Source organism: Osmerus eperlanus, chromosome 6 (assembly GCF_963692335.1).
Source record: "Osmerus eperlanus chromosome 6, fOsmEpe2.1, whole genome shotgun sequence".
Lineage (NCBI taxonomy): Eukaryota > Metazoa > Chordata > Actinopteri > Osmeriformes > Osmeridae > Osmerus > Osmerus eperlanus.
The window spans coordinates 2,433,466-2,458,180 of record NC_085023.1 but is presented as its reverse complement, the minus strand read 5'-3'; the positions used below and the strand labels follow the sequence as shown (position 1 = coordinate 2,458,180).

Here is a 24,715-nt window from a genome sequence, read left to right as displayed (position 1 = left end):
ATCATCATTATCATCATCATCGCCATCATCACCATTATCATCATCATCTTCACCATCACCCTGTGGACTGGCAGCGACGTCTCTAACTGGTTGTTGTTTGTGACCCTGCAGGTCCTTGTTCCCAGACGGCCTGCCCCCCTCCTACGTGTTTGTGTCCACGCTGAAGTACCGGGGCTCGGTCACCATGGAGGAGTGGGACCTGTGGAGGATTCAGACCCTGGACGAGAAGCCCCAGATGGCCGTGACGCTCAGCGGCGTCCGGCGCACCATCATGTTCACCACCACCAGCCGCCACCCCAGCGGCATCCAGACCGTGGTGTTCCAGAAGCAGCCGGCCAAGGTGGGATCCCACGGGGGGGGACACCGAGCATGCACATTCCTTACACGTGTGCTCCTCTCCAGTGTCTCCAGTGTAACAGAGAGATAGAAGATGCTCTCGCCGTTATTTATTCATGAAAGCAGACTTTCATCGAAAGTCACTGGCTTTCCTTACCAAGCCTTGAGGAAAAAGTCCCATGATTGTGTATGCGTGCTTGTGCGAGAAAGGGTAACTGTGCTCGTGTGTTGGTGTGTGTGTGGTGTGTGTGTGGTGTGTGTGTGGTGTGTGTGTGGTGTGTGTGTGGTGTGTGTGTGGTGTGTGTGTTGGTGTGTGTGTGGTGTGTGTGTGGTGTGTGTGTGTGTCTGTGATGAAAGGCTGAAGCAACATGGCATGGCAGCTCAAGGCATTTTGTTTCAAAGGGATAGAGAGATCGAGAGACCCACTGCCTAAAGTAACAGAGGACTCTCGTCCGGACAGTTTGAGATGAACCCAATATTTCCTACTGGCCATGTGCTAGGACGGTTTTACTATGGCTGCCTAACATGCCTGAACTAACTGTCCTGGATTCCTTACATTCTCTTGACCATATGGATTAGCAATTGAATGAAAAAGAAAGAAACGGAGTAAAAAGCTGATGTAATGGACAAGAGGGCCTTTTTGGGATGGAAACTATTTGTGGTTCCAAAACCTTCTCTCTATAAAGGGTTCTCTCTTTACTGTCTAATCTCCAATGTTGCATAAACACCTAAGAGTTAGGCGAACGTGCCCATACATGAAATCATATCAATATGAGACGATCATACTTTTAGCTCATAGCTCATCTTTGCACGCTTCGGTCAACAGAACATAGTAAACAGACACACAATAAACTCAATGACTCCTTGTCTACGACGTCAGAGCAGGTACCTGGATACAGCTAAACCGTACACTGCCTGTTCTCTGTTTTGTGACGTAAACAGAAGCTGTTTGACGAGTCGTGGCATCAGCTTCGCCTCCTGGTGACGGAGCAGGAAGTGACTCTGTACGTGGACGACCTGGAGATCGAGACCTTGCCCCTGGAGCCCCCGGTCGGGATCTTCATCAACGGCAGAACTCAAGTTGGAAAGTACGTCAGCAAGGAGACCACGGTGCCGGTAGGTCAAACCCTCAACGCTGAACGCCAGAGAGACTGTGTTTGTGTGTGTGTGTGTTTACAGTTTGTGCCTTTGAATGTGTGTGTAGGTTTGTGTGCGTAGGTTTGTGCAGCAAAAGGTCATTTCCAAACGCTTGAAAAAAGTTGTGGATTCCTGTCTTGGAGTTGAGAGGCTACTGCTTGATGTTATGGTCTGCGTCCCTGTTTTCCTCAGAAATGTTGTGGCCTCAGTGGATTAGCGAGGCCTGGCAGAGAGAGAGACCGCGCAGGCTAATCCGACTGCAGGTCTCACTCGCCTGCTTTATCTGGCAGCGCACGCTCCACATGTGCCAAAGTAACTCAACCTGCAATCAATCATAATTACACAGGGCTGTAATTTGTATAACATTGTGATGAGATTTCCTTTTTTTTTCTTTTTTCTTCTTCGTTTAGTTACTAAATGAATTATGGTTGGTTTGAGAGGCAGGAACGGGATTGGCCACTTGTTACCCCTCGTTAGCAAACACGCAGACTCCCTTGTGTTCTGATCCTGTTGCGCGGTTGTTTGTTTAAATACGTTCTACTTCCTGTTTAGTCTAAAGCTTAATCAATGAGGATTTCCTGTCTCTGTTTCCCATCAGTTTGAGATTCAAAAAATGAGGATCTACTGTGACCCGGAGCAGAACGACCGCGAGACCGCCTGTGAGATCCCCGGAGTGGTGAGTACACCCACAGTGTTCTTCAAGGTTCTACTGGGTGGATAATTAGTGCACACTCTGTTTATAAGAATACATTTTTTCCACAGAGGATTGAGACTGATTTCTGTCGGAGTTAAGATTCAGAACCATAGGTTTGAAATGTAGACCACCAGGAAACAGTTTAGAGGAGCTAGACAAGTAGGTCCATGAAGCTGTACTTGTTACAAATAGAAACTTGAGACTACCTGTACAGACACACACCTTGGTCAGCTGTCAAGGTGCTTCTCAGTCAAACCTAACCCATCAGTAACACTCCATAAAAACTATACACGATGAAGCAATAATTAGTTCACAGTTCATAATCAAAAACATAATTAAGACATTAGGATCACAAAACTATGTCCCTTTGAAATGCTTTATCTATTTAAGTATCGTAAACAAGTATGATAAATGGTAAATTAACCTATTAATTAAGAATAAACCCATTGCTATTATGTTCGTCAATGCTTAACATAATGTTCATACATAGCTTAGTAGACGTTAACATATGTGTTAGGTCTAAAACTTTTTCATGATTCATAAACTGTTGCATTACCTCAGTCTTTACAAATGCTTCTAGTGTGTAGTGATTATTTAAAGGTCCCATGGCATGAACATTTCACTTTATGAAGGTATTTAACATTAATATGAGTTCCCATAACTTGCCTTGGGTCACCCAGTGGCTAAAAATATTATAAGTATAAACCAAGCCCTGGATATTTCTCTCCGCCTTTGAGAAAATGAAAGCTCAAACGGTCTGATCTGGAACCTTTCCCCTTATGTTGTCATAAGGGGAAAGGTTACCTCCCCTTTCTCTGCTTAGCCTGCCCGGAGAATTTGGCCCACCAATGAGAAAATGAGCTACGACCGTACAAGCGCGATATCGTTTTTCTCGATACACATCATGGCTTGCAAACGACCGAAGCATGGCAGTTTGCCCCACCTCTCTCCTCCTCACAGCATTTAAAGCTACGGACACAGAAACGGCACGTCCTAAGGAAAGCTCATTGTGTGACTGCTCGTAGTGGCTGTAATTCTGCACCAAGGCTGAATTTCGGGAAAGAGACTTCAGATACAGTATTAGGGGACCACTAAGGTCTATATAAAAGCATCCAAAAACAGCATGCCATGGGACCTTTAATGTCACCAACCTATACTAGAAAACTCAGTTAGTTTGTCCTGTACATCTCGACATCCCCCAACCGTCCTCCCTGATCTCAAAGGTCTGTAACACTTTCAGATAAAACTGAAACATTTTACAGACATTCATTTAGCAGACAATTCTATCCAAAGTAACTGACATGTCAGACAGGAGGGTTTTGAACCTGCAGCCTCTCAATTAGCAGTAAAATACTCTAACCACTGAGCTGTATCCACCCCATCAAATTAGTTTTCCATTTTTATTACTGTCATTACATTTTTGAGTACTTTTTGATATAGCACCTGTATCAACCACTTTTTCAGGCATTTTTGGCTTTATTGGTTAGGGACAGTTAAGAGCGAGACAGGAGAGTGAGTGGAGAAGACATGCAGGAAAGGGATCAGTCTGGAATCCTACCTGGGCCTCTGTGGTAAGGCCTCACCCCATGTGACACTGGCTACCACCGGTCAGCCACAGGAAAGAAGCTGCTCCTGTGTGCTGTCCCCCCCCCCCAGTGACCCCAGTGTTCAGATATGCACTATCAGACACATTTTCTATTGCCGTGCTACTGTCAGCCACAAACCGGATCTGTGAAGCCAGGGACGCTCTGTTGTCTTGGCTACTGCATAAACTACTAACACTGTGACTTGCCAGACGGTTGTTTGTTATCTGTGTTTGATATCAGTTTGAGAAAGACCAAACAAAGAGAGATAGAGAGAGATAGAGGAGAGGGGGGGAAGAGAGACAGTAGAAAACACAACTAGCACTGAGCTGCACTCCAGAATCTCTCTCTCTTTCTCTCTTTTTTTCTGTCCTTCTGGCATGCTCCGCCTGTGCTTCCTTGATGATAATTGGCTCACGTTGTGTTCTATAACTGTATGATTGAGGCCGTAAAGGGGCCCCATGACCATGACATCATCTTGCTCCTTTTGTTTGCAGGACGGAGAGGTATGTATGTATGTTTTGGCTGATGGCTTTGCTCGCTTACAAAGTAACCGCATCTAGTTTCTCTGAGGTAAGGCTCCGTTTCATTTTATGATAGTTTGCTGAGACAAAGTGTTTTGCTCAAGGTGAATGTTTGAGTGTGTTTTCGGTACGGTTACGGTTACCGTAATCCTTGCGGGATTAGGAAACAACAGGAGGCATGTTTGTTTACATGCTGTTACTTATTTCAGGCTAAATGTCCTCAGAGAACTCATCCTAGCTTCCCGATGCTGTGACTATATGCTTGCTCAGTGCTTCTGGACTGTGTGCACCAGTACAGATTGCAGTGATAAGCGTTGCAAGACGATGGCAGAGGAATGCTTTCTCTTAGATTCCAGTGGCTGCTGGCTTGCTGAAGAGCACACACATTCAGTCAACTGTAGATATGGGTCAAGTGTGTTTTTTAGACCTTTCAAAATGCTGCTAAAGTCTGCCTGCAACAAACGTTACAACTGGTGCAAGGCAGTAACAATCTATCACATCTAAATAATTGAAAGGATTTCTCTACCAATCCAGCACTCCTGTTTTCCCTCCATTCATTGACTACATCGTATAACATCAAGAAAACTTGTGTTGCCTTTCGTGAATAACATGCTTGTGTTTGGTTCCAGTGCTCCAATATCCCGATGGACATGGACCCCACCCCGGAGCCCTGTCTGTGTCCCCCTGGACCTCCTGGCCTCCAGGGCACCCAGGTTAGTGCGCAGGCTCTGCTGCTGCCTGTGTCTGGGACGTGGGCGTCTGGTGCACAGGCAGGCCTGGAACGTGGCCTAGAGAGAGATGTGCTTACACAGCAAGGCATGCGATGGGGCTGTGGCTCCAGTGAGGTGGTCGGGGTCGGGATGAGACCATTGGAACTTCGTTTCTGATCGAACCTCGGCTCTGAAACAGCCTCCGCCTTGCAGAAAGTTCTGGCGCAGGGCTAAACTGACTGGATGAAATCAAAACCAGACTGGCACCCGAGGCTGACTAGAATCCTCTGCAGCCTCTGTGAAACCTACTGCAGTGAGGCAGAAACTACGCTCCCAGAGCCGTGAGACCAGGGAGGGGAAACATGCTCGATAAGAGCAACACAACAACATGAAGAACCCCTACAAAGTACCGTTGAGAAATGTCATCATAGCAACAAATCTCTTAATAGGGTTAGCAAGGTTCCATGGTTCGCAGGCAGGGTTGTGTTTATAAGGTCAGTTGTGTGTTTTTAATGGGTGTAATGATAGAGGCAGGGTGCTGGGAGGCAGGCAGGGGGGACTGGTTCACTAACAGACGAGCTGAGCTCAGAGAGCCTGTTCCACCGATACCAGGAGGCAGGGAGAGGCTCAGGTTAGAGGTTACAGAGTCTGTCAGGACAGAGGGAGAGAGGCACACTGTCAGAGTCAGGATAGAGAGAGACAGGCACAGAGTCAGAGTACAATTAGAGGCAATGAGTCAGAAGAGAAGCTGAGAGATACAGACTCCGTAGAGACAAGGAGTCAATGAGTGAAGAGGGTAAGCGAGAAAGAGTCAGAGTCTAAATTAACCCTCGTGCTGCCTTCGGGTCACATGACCCAAAGGTTCATAACGAACCATCATTGTGTTTACCCAATTTCACCCAATACAAAAACAAATAAAAATACTTTTCTTTTAACCTTCGCAATGTGGGGGGTCTGAGACAGCCCGACGGTTAAAAGAAAATGCTTCACTTTGTTTTTGTATGCGGTAAAGTTGTCGCAATACGACGGTGGGTCACAATGACTGATGGGTCAGAACGACCCGAGGAGAACACAAGGGTTAAAGCTGAGAGGACAGTCACAGAGGGAGTCAGCTTCAGGTTGATGTGTGTGAGTGTGTGTGTGTGTGTGTGTGTGTGCGTGTATGCGTGTGTGTGTGTGCAGAACATCTCTGCTGACAGACACACAGAGAGGAGCTCAAACACAGAAGAGGCAGGTTGAGAGAGGCAGGACTGATAGTCAGTGAGAGCAGGGTCAGAGGTCACTCTTCAGGGTTCAGGGTTAGAAAGTGAGGTCATGTCCCTGCCAATTTCAAGACACCATTAAATCATCCTCACCGATAATTAGCAGCAGGGCAGGGGATCCTTTGGCCTGTAGGGCGAGTCTCTGTCCATATTCAAACCAAACCTTCGTCCTTGAGTGAATAGCCCCGCTACGATCCATCTGCCGGTGAGCGGATGTGTGACCCTGTGTCGTGTGTGACCCTGTGTCGTGTGTGGCCCTGTGTCGTGTGTGACCCTGTGTCATGTGTGACCCTGTGTCGTGTGTGACCCTGTGTCACGTGCGACCCTGTGTCGTGTGTGACCCTGTGTTGTGTGTGACCCTGTGTCGCGTGTGACCCTGTGTCGCGTGTGACCCTGTGTCGCGTGTGACCCTGTGTCACGTGTGACCCTGTGTCGCGTGTGACCCTGTGTCACGTGTGACCCTGTGTCGCGTGTGACCCTGTGTCACGTGTGACCCTGTGCCGTGTGTGACCCTGTGTGTGACCCTGTGTCACGTGTGACCCTGTGTGTGACCCTGTGTGTGACCCTGTGTGTGACCCTGTGTGTGACCCTGTGTCACATGTGACCCTGTGTCTGCCTGTTTCAGGGGGAGCCGGGGAAGCCGGGGATCCCCGGGCAGGCTGGTCCCGCTGGTGCAGACGGTAAGCCTGTGAGTACTGCAATATACTCAATATAACAACACACACAGACAGACTGCAGCACCAGCCTCACAAGGGTACTCAACACGACATCTACGCTACGTGTTCCAATACGAAACGCAATACTCGGTGTACTGTCCCAGCATGCACCCTTCCTCACACTCGGATCACGTAGCTCATGAACTCGATTATTACTAAGAAACTGGCAAAGAAATCATTTACCAAACGCATACTGGCTTCCGTGCAGGCCACATTCAGCGGAGGACAAGAGGCTTGAGAGAGAGGTTCTTGCCCTGAACGTCGACACCTCAGAGTGCCAAGGGAAAATCCTCTGTTTGAGCAGCTGGTTTGGGGAAAGAAACTGCCACTCAGAACACTTAAACAGCCCATTAGGAGAAACCGTTCACTACTGACGAGCATTGGTGCTAATGGCACCCCTGCCCTGACACAATTGGCCTTTGAGGGATTCCAGAACATTTACACATATTCAAAAGGCCAAAGTGTGAAGCAGCTGGCTGTGGCATCGAGGACTGCTTCTCTACTCTACTGGGTGGCAGCAGACAACTTTACGGCCCCTGCTGGTGTGATAACTGGGCACACGAGGAAGGCCAGATGGAGAACATTTACATTTCATTATTTGCAGGGCAGATTTTCCGTCCAGTTGTAGTGAGACAGCAAACTCCATGCAGGAGGCTGTTTTTTTTGTGTTTTTTTTTGTCACACGGATGTTTGACGGAGGTGTCCTTTTGTGTCAATAGATGAACATACACAACTGTTGAACATGCAGAAAACATACATCTGGTTTAGTCTTCATGCAGTAGGTAACGAGACAATTGTGACACGAGGACAAAATAAACGTGAGGATGGACATGGGGACAAATGCTTCAAGTATGTGAAGGGATCTCCAGTTTTGTTGCTATCTGTAGATAGATTCGTGTGGAAGTGCTTTTTTCTCACGTCTCCGGGGAGTGAAACAAAGTACATGGACTGAGCAGTAAAGGGATTTAGTGTTCGGCTTTCGGGCGCTTCCGTTTCTTTGGCGCTCTTCTCATTTTTCATGTGAGTCAGATTTCACTGGAGTGGTTCAGTGTGGAAGAGGGAAGTCCTGTCAGTGAACAGAAACACAGGAACCATTTAAATCACTTGCCATGAAATGTAGTGTGCAAAGTGAAATGGCCGCCCCGTTTACAGTACAAGTTCGATTCTATGAACTTACTCATGACTATACAGTTAAGATTATGTTACTGATTTTTATATAACTTCACACTCGATGTTGATATTACTTAAAAGTTCATGGCATCGATATAGTTAAAAAAATGGAACAGCCTTTTCTCTTGCATCAACAGTTTTAGCTTTTTCTGGATGGCCTGTTCTCTTCTTGTCCCTCCACTGAACACATTCTTGTCGGTTCTACAGTGGTGTTGACTGTACTTCGATTCTGAACCTGTGTCCCTGTGACCCTTAGGGTCCCGAGGTCATACTCTCACGAGAGTAAACAATTAACAAAGAGATCTTTGGTTATTGGTGAATTGGAATGGTGGGAAAACAGACTTTTTTCCCAAGTGCTTTTCTAAACTACAGATAAGAGGAAGCTTTCATTACTGTGAACTCTTCCCATGCTTGTAGGGGTTTCTTAATGAGATAGGGAGAGCGAGTCCCTTCAGTGCGGAGCGTCTGGAACAAAGCAAACCCCAACAGCAAATGTCACCCACCCACTCTGGGAGGACAGATGCTACATCTGGTTCAGTTCCAGAATATGGGGTTAGATTCATGCCAGTGTGTCGGCAGTGCCATGTCAATGTTAGAGTTTCCAGTCCAAGTCTCCAACAAAGAAAAGTGGGCAATTATGTTAAGAATAATCAACTTACTGTTGACACTATTGGACACATGTTTTTTCAATGAATTTGTTTGGCATGTTAACTCAATAAAAAACAATTATGCGGTGCCCGTTTATTGCATGCTGAAGTGTTCAAATGCAATTCAGAATGTAGTTCCAGTCCAGAGTGACATGTAAAGAGGCATCAGTTATTTTTTCATGGCTACTTTCTTCATTTCCTTTTCACAAGTTCCCCTTTGTGTATAGAAAGACGTGGCATTACAAAGAGCCAAAGATGCCATTTTGAATAGCTTATAATATCAACATTTCACGACTGAAAGATACCCATGCAATCCTGCTGCAGCTGTTAGCGAGCGTTGGTTTCTGAAGGTTGCTGTGTGTGGCGTTCCCTCTCTGGAGCGGAGCTAGGCCGGAGGTTTCCATCCCAGCTGCAGAGCAGGAGCGAGAGCACTAATTCATTAATGCATTTCATATGCGCTCCTGACATCAAATTATGAAAGTATGAATTGCTTGGCGCTCAGCACTTTTCATCTCCAGGACATAAAAGTACGGCCTCTGAGTGTGTTTGGAAGTCACGGAAAATTGGGTTCAACCACTTTCACGACCGCGTCTGAATACGAGCTAGAGAAAAGCTCGACGTTTGATGAGATTGATTATCCTTTTGAAGATAACAGCTAGCCATTCAAGGCTGCCTGAGGGGCACGTCCTTGAGGAGTTCTTTATTAGTCCGTAGCTACGCTACGACAGCACCACATATCCATTCCCCGTGACGTTAGCAACATACGGTAGTGCACTGTAGCTATCTCACATGCCGTTTAATCTTTCACTATGTAATTGAAGTTTCATCTCGCAATCCGTGCTGGGTCTTTGATTGCCTGTTTGGGTAAATGCAGGAATACAGATTGAAAAGTGTGTATGTCTGACTGCAAGCTCAATGTTTGTTCCTGTGCCTCTGGTGAACTGAAGGGCGCCCCTGGCAACAGAGGAGCTCCGGGTGCACAAGGCTCTCCAGGAGCTGAGGTACGAAACAGCTTCATTTAAGTTAACCGTGTTTTCCATTCCAAACGTTTGCTTGATATTTGGCTCCTCTATAGTTGTTTCTATGAAGAGTTATGAGATTACTTTGCCACCAACTGTTGTTGCCCCGAAACAGTAGTTGAACAGCCAAATATAGTGGAGTTTAAACATAGTTTTAGGCATTTGCGCCATTTAAGTGCCTTAAAATGTTGTCTAACTGTTGCATGTTTTTGTCCTGGGACAGGGAGCCAGGGGAGTGGCGGGATACAAGGGAGAGCAAGGAAGTCTGGGTGATTCGGTAGGAAGGTCATAAAAGGGTGTTTTTTGGGGGCATAATCACTCTTAACTATGTGTGTACTTTACAAGTTATACCCCTTTATGAACCTCTTTATTATTCATTATTAACTTTACATAATCTCTAAAACCACTTTATGACATCTCTACCAATTTCTAACCTCTCTATTAACATTTAAACCACTTTATAACTCGTACGTCATAACCTCTCTATGATCACTTCACAACCTCTCTATAACAGCTGGATAGATGTATGTTTTACATGCTAATGCTTTGTGGTTTCAGGGTGAGAGGGGTGTTCCTGGGTTGCCTGGACCAATGGGCCAAGCAGGTGAAAAGGTAACCCCAATATTGATCTCAATTACCAGTGAAACATTTCAAACAGTGGACAGGTCCCTTTGAGTTTACTTGCAACGCCTGGCAGATCATGTCCGTCTCTTTGCTTCATGGCTGTGGTTGAATTAAGCAGAGTAGTAGGAATCAGGTAATCCAAAGTGATGCAGGAGCTGTCTGGGCAAAGCCAGAAACGCAGACTCTTCTTGGGCAATGACCGCTGGTTGAGAGGCATGGATCCCACATCAGACAGCATAATCTGTCTTGTGCTTTATGAGAACGAGCAAAAAGCAGAGCGGGTTTCCAGAGAATTCCTGGGTTTGCCGCAGCATGTTACAAGTCAGACCACAAGCTGGCCGTTGTTGTTGCTCTTTAGCTGGCTAAGGCCTTCACAGGAAGCGTCTGCTCTGCACAACACCAACCAGCTTCATTAGCAAACAGACAAACCCACAAGAGAATGTTTGCTTTTTATATTGAACCAAACATCCAAAAGACCTAAATTCAACCAAATATGCTGGAATTGCAGTTCATTGACTCGATGGGTTCGATTAGAGTAAGAATGGTCAAAGTTAAGTAAATTTAAAGTGATGTTTAAGAACAAATAAATCGATTACAAGGCAGGCATGTTATACAATTTTACATCCTAACTACACAAACAGGATTCTCAAAGAGAGAGAAAGAGCAAGTAGAAACCAGAGGTGAAAATAAGTTTGAGAACTATGGTCAACATTCCCTTTTATGCCCAACCATTATCTGTAAAACAACCAATCAGACCACACCTGGAGCCTTTCTTATCAACATACAGTATGACTACCAAGCAACAGGAAGTCACAGAATGAGGTGAGAGAAGCATCATCAAGACTTCATCCAGAAACTCAAGGTTTTACTATCTTAGAGGTGGGGACAGGCAGTTTACAACTAGTCATTGTTTCATAAAACATGATGTATCCTTTACCTGAGGCCCACAGACTAACCTTCCTATCCAGTCTGACTAATGTCATTGTGAGTTTACCAGGATGCAGTTGTTACGAATGACTCTGACCACAACATTACAGGATGAGGTTTGTACTGTATATACTGGTAGGCCCCAAAGAAGCAGGAAGTTGGGTAACATTGTCCACAGGAAGTGATGTCTACAATCAGAGAAGCAGGAAGGAGGGTAATGTCCACAGGAAGTGATGTCTACAGACAGAGAAGCAGGAAGGGGGTAATATTGTCCACAGGATGTGATGTCTACAGACTTCCTTGTTTCCCAGGGTGCCTCAGGCCTACCTGGAGGGGCGGGGCTTCCAGGAAAGGATGGCCAGGCGGTGAGAATGCAGTTTTTTAATTAGTATTTTACTAGTATTTGTAAGTATTTTACAGGCATTTCAAAATGTACAAGTCAAGTGGAGGACCAGATCCTAGGTCTGGCAGTGCTCTTTAAACAACATGTTGTGTTTATTGGTCTGTTAGGTAATTGAGGTTGTGTTTAATCATGTGAACATGTTGGCTTTCTATAGGGGGAGAAAGGTAACCAAGGCCTGCCTGGGACACCTGGGTATGCAGGAGAACCAGTACGTATACACAGCCCGGCACGAGGAGTTTGAAGTCACCAAACATTTGGGGCCTCTTGTGGGTTTCATCGTACAGGGGGAACTTGTTCCACAGAATTTGGAAATAGGATTTGACCCGATATGAGATGTCACAGGAGGGGGAACTCATGGGTGGATGGAGCCTGATGTTTTCTTCTTCTGTTGTTTCCACGCAGGGTTTACCTGGAAGAGATGGGAAGAATGGGCTCCCGGGGAGGACCGGGCAGAAGGTTTGTTCTCGCTATGACTAATCCTAGGACAGGGCGCTCACTCAGGGAGGAGACGGACCTTGAGAAAACCAACCAGAAGTTTGGCTTGGCCTCTGTCTTCCAACAGGACTACCCTAGGACACTGTAGTAGTCTGGCTGTCACCCAGCGGTGGAAATATATGAAAGCTGTTAGTAGTAAGGTTAGCACTATTGTTTCCTGGGAATTTCTTCACAGCTCAGCTCTAATTTAGAGTTTCCAGACATTCTGCTCCGACAGATGGTTCTCATTATACTCAAAGCAGTTCATCACCATCTAGGTGGTGGATGAATGTGTCGTAAATCCAGTGTAATGCGCTCCGTTCTCCATGTCACGGACATAAATTGCTCTTTGAATGTTCACAACGGTTTCTGCAACGGAAACAGGGTGTAGGGGAGGAACAGACAGCATGTTTAGACTGTCAGTTGCTGTTACTCCTTTCTTGTCCTGAGCTAGACTTATCATACAGTGGATATTGCCAACAGGAGATGATGCAAAACAGACAAACCTTAGTAGCTTCTCTTTCCAACTATCCTGGTAATAAGGAACGTAAAAATGTCTAGCATGATCACAATGTTTTCTGACTGAAGCTAACGTAATCATCGTTTGCCCTCGTTGCCAGGGTGACGCAGGGGTCATGGGCACCCCTGGTCAGGACGGAAGAGAAGGGCATCCGGTGAGTACTTGACTTGACGGTCATCTCTTCCAAACGGCAGTGACCATCAGCAGTCTATCTCTGTCTGGTCTCACCAGCAGTGACCATCAGCAGTCTATGTCTCTGTCTGGTCTCACCAGCAGTGACCATCAGCAGTCTATGTCTCTGTCTGGTCTCACCAGCAGTGACCATCAGCAGTCTATGTCTCTGTCTGGTCTCACCAGCAGTGACCATCAGCAGTCTATGTCTCTGTCTGGTCTCACCAGCAGTGACCATCAGCAGTCTATCTCTGTCTGGTCTCACCAGCAGTGACCATCAGCAGTCTATGTCTCTGTCTGGTCTCACCAGCAGTGACCATCAGCAGTCTATGTCTCTGTCTGGTCTCACCAGCAGTGACCATCAGCAGTCTATGTCTCTGTCTGGTCTCACCAGCAGTGACCATCAGCAGTCTATGTCTCTGTCTGGTCTCACCAGCAGTGACCATCAGCAGTCTATGTCTCTGTCTGGTCTCACCAGCAGTGACCATCAGCAGTCTATCTCTGTCTGGTCTCACCAGCAGTGACCATCAGCAGTCTATGTCTCTGTCTGGTCTCACCAGCAGTGACCATCAGCAGTCTATCTCTGTCTGGTCTCACCAGCAGTGACCATCAGCAGTCTATGTCTCTGTCTGGTCTCACCAGCAGTGACCATCAGCAGTCTATGTCTCTGTCTGGTCTCACGAGCAGTGACCATCAGCAGTCTATGTCTCTGTCTGGTCTCACCAGCAGTGACCATCAGCAGTCTATCTCTGTCTGGTCTCACCAGCAGTGACCATCAGCAGTCTATCTCTGTCTGGTCTCACCAGCAGTGACCATCAGCAGTCTATGTCTCTGTCTGGTCTCACCAGCAGTGACCATCAGCCGTCTATGTCTCTGTCTGGTCTCACCAGCAGTGACCATCAGCAGTCTATGTCTCTGTCTGGTCTCACCAGCAGTGAACATCAGCAGTCTATGTCTCTGTCTGGTCTCACCAGCAGTGACCATCAGCAGTCTATGTCTCTGTCTGGTCTCACCAGCAGTGACCATCAGCAGTCTATGTCTGTCTGGTCTCACCAGCAGTGACCATCAGCAGTCTATGTCTCTGTCTGGTCTCACCAGCAGTGACCATCAGCAGTCTATGTCTCTGTCTGGTCTCACCAGCAGTGACCATCAGCAGTCTATGTCTCTGTCTGGTCTCACCAGCAGTGACCATCAGCAGTCTATGTCTCTGTCTGGTCTCACCAGCAGTGACCATCAGCAGTCTATGTCTCTGTCTGGTCTCACCAGCAGTGACCATCAGCAGTCTATGTCTCTGTCTGGTCTCACCAGCAGTGACCATCAGCAGTCTATGTCTCTGTCTGGTCTCACCAGCAGTGACCTTCAGCAGTCTATGTCTCTGTCTGGTCTCACCAGCAGTGACCATCAGCAGTCTATGTCTCTGTCTGGTCTCACCAGCAGTGAACATCAGCAGTCTATGTCTCTGTCTGGTCTCACCAGCAGTGACCATCAGCCGTCTATGTCTCTGTCTGGTCTCACCAGCAGTGACCATCAGCAGTCTATGTCTCTGTCTGGTCTCACCAGCAGTGAACATCAGCAGTCTATGTCTCTGTCTGGTCTCACCAGCTCCCACCCCCCCTCCGTAGTCTGTCTAGTTGTCCATGTCATGGTTGAGCATAACCATGCCCTTGTCATGTTTACTTTAACATTTATTCGTTTATCACACGCTTTTATCCAAAGCCACTTACAAGAAAGAGCTTTACAAAAAGTGCATAGGTCAATGATCATAAACAACGAGATAGCCCCAAAAACATTGCGGGTAACCAAAACATGAAGCATACATTGTGAAAAGCAAATAAGTGCCAATGGGTAGGACCAGAGTAGCATGTAGTGAAACAAGTTACAACTAGAGAGGGTACAATTTCTGGGGAAATTGTAGGGTGTGCTTGCTTGCGTCGGTTGCACAGGGGTCCATTTTTGAATGACATTTTTACAACTGATATTTCTGTATATTTTATATAAAAATGCATACTTATTATTTATAAAGATTACATAGATTTAAAAGCATTTTTTTGCGGCTCATTTACAACTGAAAATACGAGTGAAGTGTAGAATGAAATAGATGTCTTCTCATTTCCCCTGCAAGAGGCAGCCTCATCGTTGAATCAAAACGAATAAATTTGGCAGACCGGTGTAAAAATTGACCTAATCTCTATGACTTAAACGTCCTTTTAAGTTTTTCCCTTCTCGTGATATTTTAAGGAATTTAGCCTACTCATATTGCATTCATTCATGAATAAAGAACCCCCTCTGAAGATTATTCTACGACGTTACCGGCAGTAGAAGATGGAATCGCGATTCAAACAGTACCATCTGCTAACTGAAAATATGCCCTCAAAAACGTAAATAAGCTTGACATTTATTTAGTGGAAAATCGCTTTCATAAAAAGCTCACTGGCTCACGATCATTGTCAGTAACAACGCCAAGTGCGATATAGCCCTGTGTGGAGAAGCTTCCCCGGTAAATTGTACTACTACGGTACAGTACTAGACTACTGCTGTGTTCGTCTTGGTAGCGATTGCGTCGGTTGAATTGGATTCAACGTTCCGTTGTACGGTTTAGGCTGAAATTAATTATTTTCATGAACAGATTGACAAAGTTTAGGCTGTGGCAATGAAGTTCAGGTTAGTAGTTAGATAGACTTTTGATTTAAGTAAGGGGAGTGCCGAACATGTTCTGTCGCCGTTTGACTTCCTAAACAGCTGTGTATGTTAGATGTTTTTGTCGTGTGTCTCGCGTAGGCTACAGCGTTGCAGTGATACACTGGATTGAAACCACAGGTAATGATAATTTCACCCACAAATCGTTTACTTGTAATCTAATGTCATAATAAATCCTACAACGAAAATGTATATGTGAGGAATGTTTATTTTAACGATTGAAAACAGATACATCATAGACCACTGTAGTATGTGTTTCCCGGGCAACAGAGGCTAATGTCATGATGCTAATATTTCAGTGAAATAGTAGACTACCTTTTCCGAAAGTAGATGTGGGCTTACTTCCTTAATAATATCAGCTAATATTGTACATTACACATCACAATTGTGTGTCATATCACAAAGTAAAATGAGTAAATAGTTATCACCCTGGCCTCTTTGCTTGTGGCGTTTCTGCAGCTGCCTTGCAGTAAAGCTATAGTTAGCCTAGCTATCCCCCAAGTTAACAGATGCGAAACGAATGTTCTGCTACAGGTAGTCACGCGTGTTTTCGTGACGTTAGTGACGTAGTGACGTTAGTAACGTCAGTGACTGGCTAGCAAATTAGCCACCGTTAGCTTCACTTTTCGCCACAAAAACTTAACTTAAGCCCAAACCATGCAACGGAACGTAAATTCCAATAGAAGCAACGCAATCGCTACCAAGACGAACCTTTTGACACCGCCGTTGTGTATGTAGGCCAAATATTGACTGAGTTTTAGGGGGGCGAAAATAAATAAATAACTAGAAACGGCTGTTCCTGCGAAACAGCAGTGAGAATGCTGAAAACCTGAATGGGGATAGCTGACCATGCTAAAAAAGCTGAAAATAGTGAAAATTTAGTAGAAAGTTATAAGCTGAAGCTTCAAAGCAACCGAAAGGTATTTTTGAAAGGGACTGGAGCAGCATTCCAACAATGATTTGAAAGGATTTACCATTACTTTTAAAGGGAGAATAATTTGCACAAAAACCTTAATATTTTAAAAAGTATAAAAGTGAGAAAATACCCGCAAGCTGAAATGAATTTCAAAAATGTGTGAGTCACACAAAAGAGGCAGTGTGGAAGCTGAACTGCATCATCTTAACAAAGCTAAGAGCTAAAATAGCCTACAATGTGGGAGAAGCTGAAAGCTGAACTGTTAAACAGAAGAAGAAGTAGGCTAGCTAGTCATAACAAGAATATTATCGTTTTAACAGATTAAATTATAGTTGGGATAGTATTAGCAGTAGCAGATGTAGCCTATGCGTTTACTCGGCTTTCTTAGTTGGATTCAATGTGTTGATGGAATGAAACATACAGCAGTAGAGCCGATACAGGAAGACACGGCGACACTTTGTTGCAGAAGGATGTTGGTGCAAGTTTTGTCCGTGGAGCATACAACGATTAATAAAAAAGAATCATGTAGACGTGTTTATTGAGTAATCGCATAACTAATTACACATGTAAACGGAGTAATCGTATTATTGGCATAAACCGACAATTGCTAGTAATCGTGTTTCTCATGGTCAAGTAAACGTACCAATCACCTGTGTGAGAGACTGAGTGGTGCGTGTCTGTCGATGCCACGGTGATGGTGTAGCTATGATTGCTAACGCGCTGAGGGCAGAGAATAAGAGAAATGTAGCTACAATCCACACCTCAAACAAGTTAACCTAGACGCAAAACTGTACGTCCAATCCAAAATCTAAGGATATTTTCCGAGACCCAAGACTTTGCCGAAACCAGAGATATTCTTTATATGTCTGTGCAGTCAGAAATACGACTCTACCTGCAGTTTCAAAAACGTGTTCCTTTTGCTTTCCTGGTGCGTGTTTGTTTGGTTGCCACGGTGATGGCGCAGCTGTGATAGCTAACGAGCTAGGCAGAGAGAAAAACGAACATTTACCTAGCATCCACACCTCAAACAAGTTGACCTAGACGCAAAACTATACGTCCAATCCAAAATATAAGGATATTTTCCGAGACCCAAGACTCTGCCGAAACCAGAGATATCCTTTATATGTCTGTGCGGTCAGAAATACGACTCTATCGGCAGTTTCAAAATCTTGTTCCTTCTTGCTTTCTCTGACTGATTTTACTCACCTCTCCATTGAAGTTAGTGAGAGAATTTGAAAGGCTGCTCTCGCTTCAAGGCTCATAGCTGAAAATCTGTAAATGTGAGCTCTTTAGTAGTTACATTGTCTGAAAGAGGACAATTTTATCTACATTTTAAGGTATAACTTGTTTCTGTAAGTTAAACTATATGAACGTTAGAGGAATTTGTTTGACAAATTAGTTGAATATCAGAAAAAGAGCAGCAAGCAGAGTGTGCCACTCTGCTTGCTGCTCATTCATAAAAATCAAGAAGGAGCAAACATTTTAATGTATTTCAAACTGTCATAATTCAAAATTGGTTGAACATTTGAAAAAGCTGAATCATTTGGGAATAGCTGAATGTCTTGTGAACATTTTAAAGGTTGAATGGTGTCTCTAGCTGAAAGTAAGCTGAAGTAGTTACGTTTGAAAGAGGAGGAAGCTTTTTAATGATTTGAAAGGATTTACCATTACTTTTAATGGGAGAATAATTTGCACAAAAACCTTAATGTCTTAAAAAGTATAAAAGTGAGAAATACCAAAAGTCATAGCCATCATCTCCTGAAAGAGCTGAACGTTTTGATACAAAAGTTGTAGGAATCGGTTAAAGTATGCAGAACGAGTTAAAGGCCAAAAAACGGCGGAAGAACTGAGAAGTTGAAAAGCAATAGTGAGAATTCTCACAAATATATATGTGAGAGAACAAAGGTTGTGCTCTCGCCGAAGGCTTGAGCACACCCAATTAAACAACATGATCCTCGAAAGTGCTAGAGTGTACCTGGAGGAAAGCAAGCAACAATAATTTAACTCACAGCGAGTACAAGTCTTTCTTAAGTACCGTTTATCGAAGTGTGCTTGGCTTTCTATTGAAACAGGATACTGTCCTGAACTCTACAAATAGCTCCTCAACTTCCGTCAAGGTATACGTGCAGTGACGGTGCCCAGGTCTCAGGGGTGGGTGAGGCTGCGGTGGATAGTCAGCACAGAGGAGGATAGCACCCTTGACAGAGAGCCGACAGGCTGGGAGTTCCCCACCAGCGCTCTTCCAAGACGGCTCTATTGCGTAACGGGGATGAACGGATCATTCCTAATGTAATGCAGTGAAGTGCTTTCTTTGAATGAAAGCTGCGGTCTTCTGGGTACAGGAAACAAACTGCTCAGGAGGAGAAAGTAGTTCAACCGGGGCTATCCCACTGATCTCTCCAGAGCTTACGATTTGGCCACATCTGACGTTCAGCAACGGGACCACGCTACGAAGGATGAGTCAGACCTCCACACGGCCGTGAGCCGTGTTGGCCTGCCAGAGCATTCAGTCAGCTGTGTCAGAGCAGCTTTACAGTCTTTGCTACGGTGAAACCCTCCAAAGCTAGTAGCTGGTCTGTTGACAGACCGATGGGATCAACTGTCGACGTGCCCACGCTGATCGAAAGCCACATCTCACTGGGGATGTCACGGCAAAGGCTTGCATGGATGTAGCTTAGTGCTAAGCTAATGTGAGTCTGAGGATGATTAAGTGACTGCAGTGGTAAGAACGAGATCATGTTGTCTGTTTAGACGGAGCCCTTCAAAGGGTCGTTGAGGCATTCCTTCCACTTTGAGGATCAGTATCCTTCAGTGGTTTAATACCATCTTATTGACTTCACATGTTTCAGCATCGCATCTATCATTCAGTGGTCTTATGAAAGTTAAATGACTCTCCCTCACTGGCTTTTGTGGCTCACTGTACATGACCAGAGGGTTTCTTTGTGTTTGTAGGCGGCTACTTCTCCTGTTATCTGTTAAGTGATGCAACCTCTTGCGCTTTGATGAAGAATATTGTCATGGGAATGGCTTTTTATGTCTCTGCAGCATCTGAGGGTCTGTTATTTTGCAACATGTTTCCATGTTCTTTTACAATCCCCTCAAGATACTGCCTGAGCGGGCCTGAGCCAAACATCTGCACCCGCTTATCATGAAAACCCCACTCAAGAGTTATTTCAAGGTAGTTTTGTTGGAAATGCTCGACAATTAGAAACGGTTTATTTACTCAACTGTACATTCACAAACACATTTGGTTCCTTTGTGGTCCCAAGGGGAGCATATTAGCACCAAACAAACAAATAATACCCCATGAGGTGCGGAGAAGACAGTTGCAGAACATGAAGCTGTGCTGGAGAGACAGGCTGAGTAGCCAGAGGGCGAGGGGAGATCAGGAAGTGAGATCAGGAGGAGAGATCCTCGAGGCCCACCTCCCACAGGCTCATCTAGGAACACGGTTGGACAGTGCTCGAGGTGAAGCTTCTGTAGCGTGCTTTTGACACGGAGGAAATGTTTTTAAACAGGTCGGCACGTAGATCAGACCTCGAACTGAAAATGAGCATTGCTGTGGTTCTGTCAAAACAGGATATGAATGGCTGCCCTTGGCATACAGTGAACACAAGCCTCATTATTCACTGGTACATTAAGTTAGGTTATGCTGTTACAAATGATCCGATATATTTGGTATACTTCTTTGCAAAAGTCATTATTTCGTTGTTCTGTACAAATAACTTAGTTTTGTTCTCTTAACACATGGTTCTTGTTAGGAACTGAGTTATTGTCATGGCTACATAAAGAAATGGGCAAGCTGTCATGGAAATTGAATTTATCTATATAACTCATGGAATTCACCTACAGGCGTTTGAAACACCTTACGCTGTTTTCAATTAAAGTTCAAACTCACAGCCATGTAGAGAATATCTTTCTTTAACATTCTAAGTTGGAACACATTAAGTTGCTTTTATAGCTTTGAGGTACAATACTTTATGACGGCTCACTCCCAAGTGGGCTTTTCTTCCATGTCCATCAGTTATGTAGATGTTAGCATACAATTTACAACCTATCAAATATTGTTTTTTTGCATGATTAAAACCATTTCCTCACAGTATGTTTGATTATTACTGTCTGGAAGTCTTTTGGACATCCCTGTCCACACCGTCATAAGGCTAACAACGGGTTAACCTCGAGTGCATGCTGCTATTTGCATTGGTCTCTCCGATGTATCGTTTCGACAATCATGTCTAAGTCCCTGTCTTCCTGCCTGTTGTGATACCCAATGCTACCTCGCAGACCCACTGCTCTCTGCATTACAGAGGTATTCACGTTTGTTTTAACAACATCCTGTAAAAGCCATTAAAACCGCTGGCCGATAAAGCCGGAGAGGGTCTGGAGACGGTCATCTCATCTGTGATTAAACCAGCGGAGGGAAAACCAAAGCGTCCCTTCCTGTGTCGTGTGCAGCTGTATGGTAGCTGCATTAGATCCTCTGAGGGGGAGGACTTTCTGGGTCTGTACGTCAGGCCTGAGCCCCTCTAAGGGGGAGGACTTTCTGGGTCTGTACGTCAGGCCTGAGCCCCTCTAAGGGGGAGGACTTTCTGGGTCTGTACGTCAGGCCTGAGCCCCTCTAAGGGGGAGGACTTTCTGGGTCTGTACGTCAGGCCTGAGCCCCTCTAAGGGGGAGGACTTTCTGGGTCTGTACGTCAGGCCTGAGCCCCTCTAAGGGGGAGGACTTTCTGGGTCTGTACGTCAGGCCTGAGCCCCTCTAAGGGGGAGGACTTTCTGGGTCTGTACGTCAGGCCTGAGCCCCTCTAAGGGGGAGGACTTTCTGGGTCTGTACGTCAGGCCTGAGCCCCTCTAAGGGGGAGGACTTTCTGGGTCTGTACGTCAGGCCTGAGCCCCTCTGAGGGGGAGGACTTTCTGGGTCTGTACGTCAGGCCTGAGCCCCTCTAAGGGGGAGGACTTTCTGGGTCTGTACGTCAGGCCTGAGCCCCTCTAAGGGGGAGGACTTTCTGGGTCTGTACGTCAGGCCTTAGCCCCTCTAAGGGGGAGGACTTTCTGGGTCTGTACGTCAGGCCTGAGCCCCTCTAAGGGGGAGGACTTTCTGGGTCTGTACGTCAGGCCTGAGCCGGCCGTGTGCTCTCCACTTCACCCTACCGCTTCTCCACGTGTCTCGTCCCAGCGTCCATCTCTACAGCAGGCCTTTTGTCTGTTGCCAGGCTGTTATTTTAAATAAGGATATGCCATCTTGACTACTCTGCCCAGTGAAGTCATGTAAAAGCTATCTATGTATCTGTCTGTCCGTCCATCTATATATCTCCTTGTGCATCCACATATCCTTTTTCCTTTCATCCATCCATCCTGTCATGCATATCCTGTGTTTGTACCTGTGTGTCAGGGTATGCCTGGTCAACCTGGAGCAGCAGGTGCTACGGGATATAAGGTGAGTTCCCGTTCCTCCTGTCCTCCTGTCCTCCTGTCCACGACCACACATGGTCACACAATGACAATTGGGAAGGGACACTTAAAGCCAGAACTCGCTGTCGGCATATTTAGCGAGTCGATTTTAGTATTGTAGGAAAGGGTGTCCTCACATGAACCGTGCTCAATGTCAGCGCTAGCTGTGTCGGTAAAACCACGTCAAATTTCCTGACAGAGATCATCACGCCATGAACAAAGGCTTTAAAAAAAATGATCAAACATTTATTTTACTCAGTTTGCTGTTCATTGTAGAGGCTTATTGTTAGAACTATGCACTCACGGCCTTTAACTACCTGCTGTACTCACTGTGGGCACACTGTTTGTATGTTGCTTTGTGTTCAAATGAAATTAATGTGATGTTATGTTAAGGGGAGCATGTTTGGGATGGTTGTGGTTTGTGGTTGATTCCAGGGAGAAGCTGGTTTACCAGGAATAAGGGGCTCTAAAGGGTCAGTTGGAATGCCTGTAAGTATTCTGGTGCTGCACTCACGTCAGTGTATCAGATACTGTCACGATACGACTCTAGAAGTAAGAGATGTTATGTGTTCCCCAGGGTGATCTTGGGTTTCCTGGGGTTCCTGGACCTTCTGGACAAACTGGACCGAAAGTAATTCACATTTATACACTCATATATATAACCACAACATTTTCTCATTTGATACCGTTGCTCCCTGCCTCATGTCATGCATGCTGCAGTGAAGGCAGGGAGCGCTTCCCCATGTACATCCATTCCGCCAATGTTAAACCATTTGTCATGTGTATGAATAAATGGTGAAATAAATCACGTGAGTGTCTTGACTGAACTACAGACACACCCAGTATCCAGATGGGTGGTGTCGTCAGAGCGTGTCTGTACTGGCATCCTGCAGCACTCTAAACCCACCACCAGAGACAGTCAGTCAGCGACGGCCACACAGCACTTGTAAAGCATCGCAAGCCCTCAAACGAGAGAACGTCATAGATGCGAGTAGCTCTACTCTGGTCAGCATTTTCTACACATAAAAATAACTTTGGGCTAAATATGTTACAATCTCATGAGCATCCTGGAGACGCCAGCTGAAGTGGTGGTCCAGGACTAAGGCTGCCTCCGTCAGTGGAACCTTGGGTGGACATGAAAGAGCTCTGGCCTGCTATGGTCTGGACTCCCTGTCTCCCAATCACTTTTCATTAGCTTTCGTGCCAGTGAGACAGAGCCAGTGTGTGTTGGTTAATGGCACAGGAGTGAAATAGTAGTTAATGGATGTGTGTGCTGTGTTTTTCCCCTTCAACGACCAGTTTCAAACGGTCGAGTGTTGGAAAGAACGTTCGTGTTGGAATAGTGGGTCTCAGATGTGTACATGCTGTTGCTCTGCTCTCAATCTGCATATTCCTCTAAACCTCATGCCAAGTGAAATATTACCATATGCAATTAGAGTAGTGAAAGGTTAAGTGCAGGGAACATAAACAAATAATCATGACTCAATTTCATGACTTTCTCGCTATCTTCACACACCAACCTCCTCTGTGTTCCTGTGCAAGGGTAACCACGGTGACAGTGGACAGCCAGGAACCCCAGGACCCCCTGGACCAGAGGTAAACAAGTCACATTTTCATATAGATATTATATCATATCATATATTGTCTATTTTATGTAAGGTAAAGTATATATTATGTCAGTTTATTAATGCACTGGATTTATGGTTACAGTGTAATATCCATGTTCTTTCATTCGGTAACACAACATGATATTTATACAGCTTCAGTTTAGGAAGCTGAAAGGAAAACAAACTTGACACTGGTGACGCAAAGTTTCGTTTCGGTTAAAGAAACACCTTCAGAACACCCATGTGTCTTCAGAACAAACACGTGTGCTTACATCTCGTGAGGGTGTGCACTTGTTTCGTTGAAGGGCAAGCCAGGAGAGCCAGCGACGCCAGGCCAGCCGGGGCACCCTGGCATGCCCGGCCTACAGGGACACAAGGTACGGCACACGCTGCTCTGCCACAGCTGTGTGTGTACGGCTGGGGGGTCACCCGGGGGCTTGCTGGGGTCACCCGGTGCTGCACCACCTAGGGGCTGGGCGTGGTGACCGGTCTTGTTTCGTAGTTAAGGGACTGAGCGTTGTTTCCTTCTTGGTGTGAAATCACGTGGAATCATGCTGCTGGTGTATTATGGGAGTGCGGTTGACCAGGGATTCATTGTTTGGAGATAAACATGGATTGTATTTCCACCCCTGATCACATGTAGTTGTTTTTTAATGAGAGGAAAAGCACTGACACTGCATTTCGAATAACTTTTAAGAAGCCAGATTCTTACTTTAAACGGTGAGCTGTTTTCCCATATTTACCTCCATTAACGTTTAATAATTCATACTCCGGCAAACAAGCAGCTCATTCACAAGATGAAAATAATGAATTGCTTAGAGGCTTTGCCTTACTGGTAGGGTTAATAGAATCCAGTTAAAACCAGATCATTTATCCTTACTGGTATTTATAGTTTATTGCCACTCCACTACTGACTAACATGCTTTAATGTTCCATTCTTAGGAACACTACTGCTTGCCATGTCTTTTCAATATATCGAATTTGATCTTGAAAATTAATAGTTTTTTTTGCACAGTAAATCAGCTAGCGGAAGAGGTAGACTAGTGGGGTTTGAGGTTGATGTTTACAGTGGGTAGACTAGTGGGGTTTGAGGATGATGTTTACAGTGGGTAGGCTAGTGGGGTTTGAGG

At 45.5% G+C, this 24,715-nt stretch overlaps 1 protein-coding gene across 1 annotated transcript in view; it reads left to right on the top strand.

Annotated features, from left to right (window-relative positions):
* Positions 1 to 24,715, top strand: part of col21a1 (collagen, type XXI, alpha 1) — a 39,025-nt gene that overhangs the window by 7,656 nt on the left and 6,654 nt on the right. Inside the window, exons 5-21 of the mRNA XM_062462989.1 lie at positions 112 to 340; positions 1,279 to 1,452; positions 2,072 to 2,149; positions 4,904 to 4,987; positions 6,872 to 6,934; positions 9,727 to 9,780; positions 10,022 to 10,075; positions 10,357 to 10,410; positions 11,661 to 11,714; positions 11,907 to 11,960; positions 12,155 to 12,208; positions 12,847 to 12,900; positions 21,920 to 21,964; positions 22,414 to 22,467; positions 22,556 to 22,609; positions 23,521 to 23,574; positions 23,891 to 23,962. Of these exons, the coding sequence (XP_062318973.1) occupies positions 112 to 340; positions 1,279 to 1,452; positions 2,072 to 2,149; positions 4,904 to 4,987; positions 6,872 to 6,934; positions 9,727 to 9,780; positions 10,022 to 10,075; positions 10,357 to 10,410; positions 11,661 to 11,714; positions 11,907 to 11,960; positions 12,155 to 12,208; positions 12,847 to 12,900; positions 21,920 to 21,964; positions 22,414 to 22,467; positions 22,556 to 22,609; positions 23,521 to 23,574; positions 23,891 to 23,962 (1,285 nt within the window). The remainder of the gene's footprint in view (positions 1 to 111; positions 341 to 1,278; positions 1,453 to 2,071; positions 2,150 to 4,903; positions 4,988 to 6,871; positions 6,935 to 9,726; positions 9,781 to 10,021; positions 10,076 to 10,356; positions 10,411 to 11,660; positions 11,715 to 11,906; positions 11,961 to 12,154; positions 12,209 to 12,846; positions 12,901 to 21,919; positions 21,965 to 22,413; positions 22,468 to 22,555; positions 22,610 to 23,520; positions 23,575 to 23,890; positions 23,963 to 24,715) is intronic.